General features: G+C 44.6%; 1 protein-coding gene across 1 annotated transcript; it reads right to left on the reverse strand.

Annotated features, from left to right (window-relative positions):
- Positions 1–1,499: 1,499 nt before the first annotated feature.
- Positions 1,500–4,048, reverse strand: Prr30 (proline rich 30). The gene is made up of 2 exons (XM_005400462.1): positions 3,697–4,048; positions 1,500–3,324 (listed from the first exon to the last, which is right to left on the reverse strand). The coding sequence occupies exon 2, from the start codon at positions 2,962–2,964 to the stop codon at positions 1,744–1,746; it is 1,221 nt and encodes a 406-aa protein (XP_005400519.1). The 5' UTR covers positions 2,965–3,324; positions 3,697–4,048; the 3' UTR covers positions 1,500–1,743.
- Positions 4,049–11,915: the final 7,867 nt, after the last annotated feature.

Below are 11,915 nucleotides of genomic sequence, written 5' to 3' on the forward strand. Positions count from 1 at the left end.
ATTGTCAGTGATCCCCAAGAAAAGGTACGTCATGTTCTACAATTATACATAAGGTAAAACAAATAGGCATTTTTTTACAATCATACCCTAGTCAAACAAGAAATGTGGCACACTACTAACTAGTAATGACCGGCTAGCTGCTCTAAATTATAATTGTGTGTGTGTGTGTGTGTGTGTGTGTGTGTGTGTGTGTAACACGGGTCCTCTCGCACTGGACTACATCCCCAGCCCCTTTTTAAAAGTTTTTATTTTTCGGTACTGTGGCTCGCACATTCCCAGTACTCTCCCTCGCCTTATTTTGAGACAGGGTCTTGCTGAATTGGCCATGCTGGACTTGAACTTGCCATCCTCCTGCCTCAACCTCCCAGACTGCAGGCGTGTGCAACCAAGGCAGGCTTCCATAAACGTTTAATAAGTTCTAAAATTAGAGCTGTCCCCACTTAGGAGTAATAAGCCAGCTGATAAAAGGAGAATCTTTGTACCTGAGAGGAAGGGATTGGTCCAAGGTCACATACCTAAAACAACCTGCAGCTCTTAAGGCGGCATGGATTCAAAGTGAACCTGGTGTCAAATGCCAGGTTCATTGTTTACTGATACTGTATTGCTACCGTACCAGGCTCGTGGTTCTGCTAAGGACAAAGAATGAAGTCGTAAACCAAAGGAGAAAGGAGAATTTTTATTGGAAGTAAATATCTCCTGGAATTTCAGGAGGGGTCCCAGATGGGTAGCTACACCCCCACCCCCCAGTGAGAGCTAATTATAAACAGAGCACAGGAATTGCTCAATTTTTTAGTGGCCACCTATCACAGCCTGAAGAAGTTCGTTCTTTGTCCAAAGTCCTAGTTCACTGTCTATTCTTAATTTTTATCAGTGTGACTGGTTGCCCAACTCTAACTCAGGCCCTTCCATTCGCTAGCTGACTCATAAACTAACTAAATAAAGCATTTTTTTTTTTTTTTTACAGTATGAGGAAACCACACTCCACCTTAATACAATAGCTATCCTTTATGGATAGAGTCCGCCATTTCCTTCTAGTTGCTTCATATCACCACTTACGCAACTGCAGCTTATGGGTGGCAGCCACTACTTTCTGACATTCTACGAAACATCTTGGGTTCCCTGACAGGTATCTTCTGTGTCCTTGAGGACCTGGGGGTTTTTGATCTGTGTTTGGATCCCCTTGATTCCCTATGGATAAGCACTAGAAATTCTCTGTAGACACAAGGGCTGCAGCATCTTCAATAACCTAAGGACCTGTGGCTTCATCTTTGAGGACACCAGTGTCTGTCCCACACAATTGAAGTAAACCATGAAGGGCCTGACTGAGCCCTTGTGCACCTCAGGTCCTAGGACCTTGTGGATTCCTTGCCTTCCTGGGTACGAGGCTGCTGTCCTAAGCCCTCTGTTTCCTTTGATAGCCCACTCCAGGGCCTTGCTGGGGACTAGCACCCTTGTAGTTGTAGTCATAAATTCTGAGGGTTCAGCAGGACACAAACACAAGCGTTCAAGTCAGGCTTTATTGGATACAATGAAGACTGAATGGGGCCTCTGGTGCCCTTAGTCCACTTCAGCCAGGAGAAAGAAGACTCCACAGGGGGTTTCCAGGGTTCAGAACAGGAGAACATAGCTGACCTCCAGCCAGCCAGCCCTTCAGTGTGTCTCTGCGGCTCCCTGAGATCTGGGGCTTGGTGGAGAGCCTGGGGTTTGGATGGGGAAGTCCAGGGATCCTCTATAACTCTGGAACTAGGATGAGAACTTTTGGGGAAAAGGCTCTGGCCATCCAGGACAGCTTGGGGCTGGAGAAGGCCTGGGCTTTGGGGAGGCTTGTTCTGGGGCCTGAGGTGGAGGCCCTGAGCTTCGGGTGGAGTCTGGTGTTTGAAGATGTGCAGACCTGAGGCTCCTGGCCTGGGAGGGTGTGCCTGGAGCTGAATCTGCCTGGGCCCTAGCTCTGGGGCCCTGGGCTGCAGGTTCTTGACATGGAGGGGACTGAGTAGCCTTGCCCCCAGGCCCTACTTCCTCCTGCCTTCTTTTTGGCAACAGATTCAAGGCCCTGGCCTCGCCCAGGGGCAGGCGGAGGCCAAAGCCAATGCCTATTCGGAGTGGCCCAGATTCTTGGTTTGGAGCACAGGGCAGTAGTTGAGGGAAGGCAAGCAGCCGGGGTATAGTACTGTACCTGGGGATAGGACAAGAAGGACTTCGGGGCTGGAGGCACACTAGGCATATAGGATACTCCACTACTGGGGCCTCGTTGGTTCTGCCAAGCCACAAGTACTGAAAAAGCAGTAGCCGCAGGTCTCGTGCGATGCGTCGAAGCCCCAGCTGGGCCACTAAGGCCTGGGCCAGGGCCCCTGGGTCCCTGAACTCTGCAGGGTTCCTCTTGTCTGCCGTGCACCCCACTCCCACCCCAGGAGACCTGGTTCCTCTGCGCCAGTGCCATGCCTGCCTGTTCGAGTGGACCCCTGGAGAAGTAAGGGAAGGGCTGGGGGGTGTGAGTTGGGAGCTAGGGAGGTCTTTGGGGCAGGAAGGGGATTGGCAGTGGGATCCGGGAAAAGAGTTCTGTGGCTGGGAAGGAGAGGAGGGGTGGGTAAGAGGAGGAGAGGGGTACAACCAGTAGTAGTTCCAGGGAGAAGAGGAATGTGGAAGGGAGAGGTAAGGGTAGCTCTGGTGAAAAAAAGTGGGGCAACTTGGGAGAGAGGAGGAACAGGGGTGTGGAGCTAAGTCAGAATTAGCATCATAAGAGCAGACGTGAGGGCTGGAAGAGTGGGGCTGTGGAAGTGAGGAGGAGGAGAGGTAGGACTGCGGGGAGGACGAGAAAAGTGGGTGAGGAGAACGGAGGGGTTGATGCAGAGACTGAGGCTGGATGTTGGGATGAGGGGAGTCCACAAACTGTGAGGGGCCCGAAGACGAACACTCAGGAGGAAATGTATTCGGTAGCAGCACCTGGTCCTGGTTTTGAGGCTGCATTGCCTTGAGTCCAGAAGGGATTGGGCGACAAGATGAGGGATTAGAAACCTAGCAGAGTCAGGACTCGGATCTCAGAGCCCAGTGGTGGCTGAGCATCCAGGCTGCCTTCTGGGTGCTGTGCTGCTCCAGACTGGTGGTGCCGCTGCTGGCATTGGCAATAGGCCAAGGACGCGCCCGCGTTGCTGCCTAAGGCCCTCGGAGTGCTCAGGTGGGAACCTCGGTGTAAGCCTGGCTTTCTCACATCTTTGTAGTCAGCCGTTGATGAATATAGAGGAATGGAGAATCAGAACTGCCCCTTGGGAGCTGAGGGGCTGTGGTGATTTTCTGATGGGACTGAGAGGAAGACACAGCCCATGGGACCTGCAGAGAGAGACAGCGGACATGGTATGGGAGGATCAGGCCCCCTCTGGCCCTGCGTTGGGTGCCCAGTTTCAGAACAAACTCTCTAACCCCAGAACTTTTTCCCTTTTGGGTCAGAAAAACTAGCAAAATGTTCCAGGGAAGGTGAGAATGGGGAAAGAGAAAAGGCAGAGTTAGAGGAGGGGTTTGGAATGGGGAGGAAGACAGGAAGGGGCGGGAGGCTCTGGGGCTGTGACTTCTCACCACTGAGGATTTCTCTCGGCCTCTTTTTACAAGGCACTTAGTGAAGAGGGGATCCGGGAGAGAGAGGAGCAGAGCCATCAAACACTGACTATCCCTCCCTCTGCCCCAGCGCCTATCACCCGCACTCACCCTGACCCAGGATTCTGTCTGAGTGTTGCCCTAGTCCTCCTGCAGCCAGGCAGAAGTCCTCTGTGCTACTAGTGTTTGGCCTCCTAATCCTGACTCGGAGATTCTTCAAGCATGCTGGATTTCTGTCACTAGTTCCCTGACCCCTTGTCTCCCCAGTGTGGATGTCCTCTCTAGATCAGCCAGGCCCTGACTAAGATGGTCTATCACATCCAGCAGCCACAGCAGCAGTGGGGTCAGCTGGTAAATGCCTGTGGGAGACTGAGGCTTTGTCTAAGGGGCAGCATGGCCATCCCCAGTGGGAGCTGAAGGCCCCATTTCCTCAGGCAGCTCTCCCTGGTGTGGAATGCCTGTGTCACAGAGGTCAGACGCTGATGTCATAAAATCTCGTCCTTGAGGTACTGGGGCCTTCTCTCAGGGATCATGTGAAGGCTGGTCTTTGACAAAACTGTGAAGCGGGTAGAACTGTTGAATGCCTCAGTTTCTCCTTCAGGACCTAGGTGGCACCCTGCCCAGATAATTTATAGCTGGCACAGCTTCATCCGTTGTTCTCCCAGCCACAGAGCCTATCTGAGCGCTTTTCAACTTCCTGTCTTCCTCTGCTCTCTAAGGAGCTGTTCATGTTCCACACCTTTCCACCCCTTGGGATGTGCCTATTATATGCTTTAGAACTATTTTCTTAACACCTTTATTAAGATATAATTTGCATACATACAGTCTGCCCATTTATTTATATATTTATTTGTCTTGTTTGAGACAGGGTCTCGCTATGCAGTTCAGGCTGGCTTTGAGCTCACTTTGTAGCTCAGGCTGGTCTTGAACTCTCATGATCCTCCTGCCTCAGCCTCCTGAGTGCTGGGATTATAAGTGTGTGCCACCACACCCGACTAAAGATATTGATTGGGGGTTTTTTTTGGTACTGGGAATCGAACTCAGGACCTTGCACTTGCCAAGCAGATCCTTGTGCCACTGAGCTATATCACTGGCCTTAATCTGCCTATTTAATGTGTTCCAATTCAATGTGTTCTTGTACAGTCCTATATTCATAGGACTGCACACCTATCTCCACAATCTCATTTTAGAGTGTTTTTCTCCACCTCTTACCACTCCCCCAAATTTTGTATCCATTATCCACTCACTATTCTCCACTTCCCCTCAGCCTCTTGAAAACACAAATCTACTTCCTGTTTCTATGGATTTGCATAATGTGGGTGTTTCATCCATAATCTGAATGCTTCTCATATTCGACAGGTTCATTTATGTAGTACTGTGTATCATACCTTCATTCCTTTTTCTTGGCAAGTAGTATTCCTTTGTATGATGAGGCCACTCCTTTATTTATCCATTCCCTATTTGATAGATGTTTTGGCTGTTTCTTCTTTTTGGCAATAATGAATAATGCTGCTGTGAACATTCTTGGACATGTTTTATGTGGACATCTATTTTCATTTATCTTGAGTAGATACCTAGGAGTAAAACTGTCAAATGATGTATCCATATTAGAACTACCAAACTCCCCCAGACTGGTTGTACCATTGCCGAGTGTGGTGGCATACACCTGTAATCTCAGTAGTCTGGGAGGCTGAGGCAGGAGGATCACAAATTCAAGCCCAGAATGGGCATTTTAGTGATTTACTGAGACTCTGTTTGAAAATTTTGAAAGGTCTGGGGAATGTGGCTCAGTGGAAAGGTCCTGGGTTCAATCCCGAGTACCACAGTGATATAGAACCATACTGTGGTTTTGGTTTACATTTTCCAAATTACTAATTTGCATCTTTTTAAGTGCTAGTGAGCCATTTCCACTCAAATTTTGGCTCATCTTTTATTTTTTGTCCTATGTTGAATTATAAGAGTTCTGATATGTTCTAGAAACATGTCCTTTATCAGATATATGACTTACAAAGATTTTTCTCTGATTCTGTGGGTCATCTTTTTACATTCTTGATGGTCTCTTCTGATGCACAAGGGTTTTGTGTATATGTGTGTGTGTGTGTGTGTGTGTGTGTGTGTGTGTGTGCACTACTGGGGATTGAACCCAAGGCTTTTACACCAGGCTACACCCCCAGCCCTTTTTTATTTTTTATTTTGAGACAAGGTCTGGCTGAGTCATTGAGTTGCTCAGGCTGGGCTTGAACTTTCTTTCTTCTTCTTCTTTTTTGGTTTGGTTTTTTTGAGGCAGAGTCTCACTGTGTAGTTCAAGTTGGCCTTGAGATGATTATGTAGCCCAGGCTGGTCGGTAACTCACAGCAATCCTCCTGCCTCAGCCTCCTCAGTGCTGAGATTACAGGCATGCGCTTCCGCTCCCAGTTTGGGTTTGAACTTTTGATTCTCCTGCTTCAGGCCTCAAGAGTACTAGGATTACAGTACACCACCTCATCTGGCCAAGAATCACCCATCCTTAATATCTGATCATCCTTAGTATTTGATCAGGATTCCTCGGCCTCCACCATCCCCTACATGATGTCTGGTCGTGCTGGCGTCTTCAGCAAGAAGCTTGGTAGACTGATTTAACCAGAACTCCCTATCCTGAGGTTTCCTCTTAATAATGTCCCCTCCCCTGACCCCTACGCAGCTGCTAGGCTGTAAATTCCCACTTGCTGCATTGGGAATTAAATCCCGTCTCCATTCCTCACTGTAAGACACCACTGCAGTGATGCCTATTATAAAAAAAATAGTCCCGGTTAGAGTCTTCCTGGTGGTACTTTAAGAAGGATCATTGAATATTTTTTCTTGAACAATTTATGGTCCCTTTTGAGTTAGTTTTTGTATGGTTTTTTTGAATGTGGATGTTCAGCTGTCCTAATACCACTTGTTGAAAAGACTCTTTTTCCTCATTCAAATGTCCTAGCACATTTGTCCAAATATTAGTTGACTACTGTACTAGTTTCCTGGTTGCTCTCCTGACAAGCTATGTGATTCTTAGCAATTTCAAACAACATAAATTCATTGTTTTACAGTTCTAATGAGTAGAAGTCCAACACAGATCTCACTGCACTAATGCGATGGCATCAGGAGGGCTGAGTTCCTTTCTGATGCCTCTGAGGAAGCATCAGCCTCCTTACCTCTGGGTTTCTAGAGGTCGCTCGTGGCTGTGGGTGGGAAATGGCGTGGGTGTGTTCCCTGAGAGTCACGTGCAGGAAGCTTGGTCCCGGGCATGTGCTGTTGAGGCAATGGAAGCTTTCAGAGGTAATTAGGTCATGGGGTATCGCCCTGGGAAGAGATTAGTGCTAATCTGGTGGAATTAGTTCTCCCGAGAATTTCTGGTTATAAGCCAGTAAGCGTGGCCCCTGCATGTCTCTGGCTTCCTCTGTCACCACAGTCTCTTCTGCATGTACTTTTGCTGCTATGATGTCTCCCATGAGACCTTCACCAGGGGCTGAACACCCAGTCTAAGACTTTCAGCCTCCAAAACTGAGCTAAATAAATCTCTTTTCTTTATGAAGTACCCAGGCAGACCAGTATTCGGTTAGTACAACAGAAAGTGGACTAAGACATATGCATTCCTTGGTTTGTGCTCCTCTCCCATGTCTTCAAAGCCAGCGCTGTCACACCTCTATGCTCGGCTTCCATTGTCACATCTGACTTCCAACATTTCTGCCTCCCTTTTGAACTTTTAAGGAGCCTTGTAATTACACTGGGTCCAGCCAGACAATCCAGGATAATCTATTTTAAAGTCAGCTCATTAGCAACCTTACTTTCTCCTTCCCCTCTAGCATAACATATCAGAAATTCCAGGGATTAAAAGTGAACTTTTTGGAGGGAGTAGGGGCGCAGGTCTTATTCTGCTTAAATGTAAGGGTTTATGAAGGAACTCGTAATTCACTTCCGCTGTCTTTATGCCAGTGCTTCACGGTCGTAATTACTGTAGCTTTGCAGTAAGCTTCGGAATTGGGAGATGTGAGGCCTCCAGCTTTGCTCTTCCTCTTCAAGATTGTTTTGGCTACTACGGCTCCCTTGCACGTGAATTTAAGGATCAGTGTATCGATTTTGGCAAAAAAAGAAAAAAAAAAAGCCGGGGATAGCATTGAATCTATATATCTGTTGGGAGAATATTGCTATCATAAGAATACTAAGTTTTTCCAGCCTGTGAATATGAGCTATCTTCCCAGTTTTTACATCTTCTTTAATTTCTTTTCATGATATTTTATAAGTTTCAATGTACAAATCTTGAACTTTTTGTTTTCTTTCTTTCTTTCTTTCACAGCACTGGGGGTTGAACTCAAGGCCTTCACATTGAGTTATATCTCCAGCACTTTTTAATATATTTTTTTAAATTTTGAGACAGGGTCTCGTTAAGCTGCTAAATTGCCCAGGCTAGGCTCAAATTTGCCATCGTCCTGACTGAAGCCACCCAAAATGTCGGGACTATAGGCATGTGCCACTGTGCCTCCTATTTCTAAGTATAGTATTATTATTATTATTTTCTTTTGTGTACTAGTATAAATGGAATAGTTTAAAATTTTCATTTTTAATTGTTTTTTGCTACTGTATAGAAATACAGTTGATTCTTGTATATTGATCTTGTGTTCTTTAACTTTGCCGAACTTGTTTGTTGGTTCTAATGACTGATTTCTTAGTATAGTCTAAGTATAGTCTAATGACTGATTAGTATTAGTATAGTCTAATGACTGATTTCCTTCTAGATCATCATAAGATCATGTCATCTGTGATATAGTGTTTATTTGTTTGGTACCAGGAATTGAACTCAGGGCCTTGCGCTTGCCAGGAAGGTGCTGTGCCACTGAGCTACATCCCCATCCCAATAGAGGTAGTTTTATTTCTTTTTTTTTTTTAGATAGTTTTATTTCTTGCTTCCCAATTTGGATGCTGTTTCCTTTTCTTGCTTACTTCCCTTTCTAGAACCTCCAATAGAACACTGAAAAGAAAGCATAGAGGGTACATCCTGCTGGGCATGGTGGCACACGTGTGTAATCCCAACTACTCAAGAGGCTAAGATGGGAAGCTTCCAAGTATGAGGCCAGCCTGGGCAACTAAGGGAGACCCACCCTTGAAACAAAATAATAAGGGTAGGGAGTGTGGCTGCATGGTAGAATGTTTGCCTAGCAAGGGTATGGCCCTAGGAACACAGTCTCCAAGACTAAAAATAAAAGTAGACATCCTTATCTTGTTCTGGTCTTATAGAAAAAAAAATTTCGTGTTATACCATTAAGTATGGTATTAGTTGTAGTTTTTTTGTAGATGTTCTTTGTCAAATTGAGGAATTTGTCTTCTGTTTCCAGTTTGCTAAATGATTTTATCATAAGGTGTGCTGGGGTTCGTAAAAAATTTTTTCTGCCATCTGTTGAGATGGTCATTTAGTTGCCTTTATTCTATCAATATAGTATATTACACTAATTGATTTTTCAGTGTTAAGCAAAGCCTGAATTCCTGGTCAAATACCTTTTGAACATGGGGACATCTTTTTTGTATGTTGCTGGATTTTTTTTTTATCTTTAGGTATTGATTTTCTTCTGGTACCAGGAATCGAACTCATGACCTCGCACTTACCAGGCAGGCACTGTGTCACTGAGCTAAATCCCCAGCCCCCGTTGCCGATTCTGTTTGTTAGTATTTTGTTTATGATCTTTGTGCCTGTATTAATAAGGGACATTGGTCAGTAGCTTTCTTGCAATGTCTTTGGTTTTGGTATTAGAATAAAACTGACACTATAGTTGGAAGTTTTCCCTCCTATTTTATTGGTTGAAAGAATTTGTGAAGGATTGGTATTAATTCTTTTTGGGGGACCACAAATTCACAATGGCTAATTTTGCATATTTCCTTAAGGGATAAATGGAGGCTTGGGATTGTCAGTACCACCCTTTTGAGATTTCCCATTATTTCTCTAAGGGTGGGCCATCCACTCCCACCCACTAAGACTAAGACCATGAAGACTGAAGATACTCCAGGGCAAGATCCTTCTTAGCATGAAGTCACTTCTCCCCTCTGAGTCATCCAGTAATCCCCTCCTCAATCAGTAAATGCCAAGGTTCTGGCTGCCTTTGGTTCCTTGTGAACAACTAGTCATCCCGTATCCCCACCGTGCTGTCATTTTGTCTCTTGCTCACCCTTTCTTTCTCTCTCTCTCTTCCTTCCTTCCTTCCTTTCTTTCTCTCTGTCTCTCTCTCTTTCCTTCTTTCTCAACATGTGCCATAACACCTGGCAAAAGATTGCAGGCTCACTGTAGAGGTCCCCGATAATTCTTATTTCAGTACACCAGTGAGGAAAGGGGGTTTTTCTGTACCTTCCTGAGAAAATTGTGGTAATCTGTGTTTTTCTACAGTTATCTTTCAACTAAATTACCTGTTTTTGTTGGTATATTTGTTTATAATCCTTGTCCTTTTTATTTATGTGTGCTGAATAGTGATAGCTTCTCTTTTGTTATTTATTTATTTAAATTTTTTTGCAGTACCGGAAATTAAACCCAGCTACATCCCCAGCCCTTTTTATTTTTTTTAAGGCAGGGTCTCACTAAGTTGCTATGTCTAGTATTCTGTTCGTTTTTATTTTCTATTTCTTTTGTTCCTGCACTAATCTTCCTTCCTTTTTCTTGATTTGAGTTTAGTTGGTTCTTCCCTTTCTGATTTCTTTCAGTTATGGTATTGATTTGAGATATTTTTTCTTCTCTTTTTTTGACATAAGCATTTGCATGTATAGATTTTTCCCTCTTTTCCACCACTATAGTTGCACCCCACAAATTCTTTTTTTTTTTGTTTTTTTGTTTTTTTGTTTTTTGGTTTTTGGTTTTTCTCTGGTACCGGGAACCGAACTCATGACATTGTGCTTGCCAGGCAGGCGCTTTGCCACTGAGCTAAATCCCCAGCCCCAACACCCCACAAATTCTGGTGTGTTGTATTTTTATTTTTGTTCATTTAAACTAGTTTCTATTGCCCTTGCAATATCTTATGTAAATTATTAAGGGAATATTGTTTAATCTTTCTATATCTATGCATTTCCCAAATTTAGTTGTGTCATTGGTTTCTAATTTGACATGATAGTGGCTGAACGTACTTTGTATGATTTCAATCCTTTTCAACCTACTGAGGCTTGTGATGTGGCTGACGTTCTGATCTATCTTGGGGGATGGTCCATGTGCACTTTAGAAAAATAGATGCTATACTGTTGAGTGTTCTTTGATGTCTGTTAAGTTAAACTGATTTATACTCTTGCTCAACTGCTTTATCTCCTTATGTTTTTCTGCCTGTTTGAATACTATAATTCTAAGACAGAGTTTCAGGTACTTAGATAGTTGAGAGGCATGCATTATCTGGATGAAAGAAGATCCTGCAGTCCTAGGGATGGTAGCCTAGGACTGGCACTTTCAGGACTCTCCCCCTCAGCAGCAGTGCTTCCTTAGAGAGTTGCTGAAGAATTGAGGAGTCATGGTCATTAAGTAAAAATCCTTTGCTGGGCGTGGTGGTGCACGCCTGTAATCTCTGCACTTGGGAAGCTGAGGCAGGAGGATCGTTGTGAGTTCTAGGCCAGCCTGAACTGCATAGTGAGACCCTGTCTCAAAAAGACAAAAAAAGAGAAGATTATTCGTGGCATAATAAGTGTGTATTTTCTTTCGTGATAGGAGGAGTGTATTTTGTTATTCATAATGAGCCCCCACTCAACCATACCTGAATTAATGCTCCCAAAGAAGCTCTTAGTGGGCCCCTATATAGCATCAGAATGGGGGCAAGGAGCCAGAGGCCGTGACCTCATGGTTAAAGTTGGGAGAATTTCACCCAGTGATAGACCTCAAGGGAGGAGAGAAGGACTTGTGGTTGAGCTCCGTCATCAACGCTCCATCACCCATGCTCATGTGACCACTCACCACTGCTTTATCCACTTTACCACTGCTTTTGACAGCTTACCCTGTTTTATATTTACTATCTTTTCCATACTTTTTTATTTAAAACATTGTATTTGCCTTTGATGCTTGTTTCTAATGAAACAATAATAATTTCTGGTTATTTTCTTTTACTAACTTGTGTTTATTTTCTTTGTGAAAAATAACCTATATTTTTGTGCTACAATCTATAAAAACTCTTATCATATGCACATTAGTTTCTGTGCATGGTGGAGCATGCCTGTAATCCCAGCCCTCCGGAGGCTGAGGCAGTAGGATTGTTGCAAGTTCAAGGCCAGCCTGGGCTACAAAGTGAGCTCAAGGCCAGCTTGAACTGCATAGCAAGACCCTATCTCAAAAAGACTATATATATATATCTATAAAACCCACA

Source organism: Chinchilla lanigera, unplaced genomic scaffold, assembly GCF_000276665.1.
Source record: "Chinchilla lanigera isolate Chin_1 unplaced genomic scaffold, ChiLan1.0 scaffold00068, whole genome shotgun sequence".
NCBI lineage: Eukaryota > Metazoa > Chordata > Mammalia > Rodentia > Chinchillidae > Chinchilla > Chinchilla lanigera.

Coding starts and splice junctions, on each gene's coding strand:
- Prr30 (XM_005400462.1), bottom strand. CDS start 2,964: ATGCAGCCTCAAAACCAGGACCAGGTGCTGCTACCGAATACATTTCCT.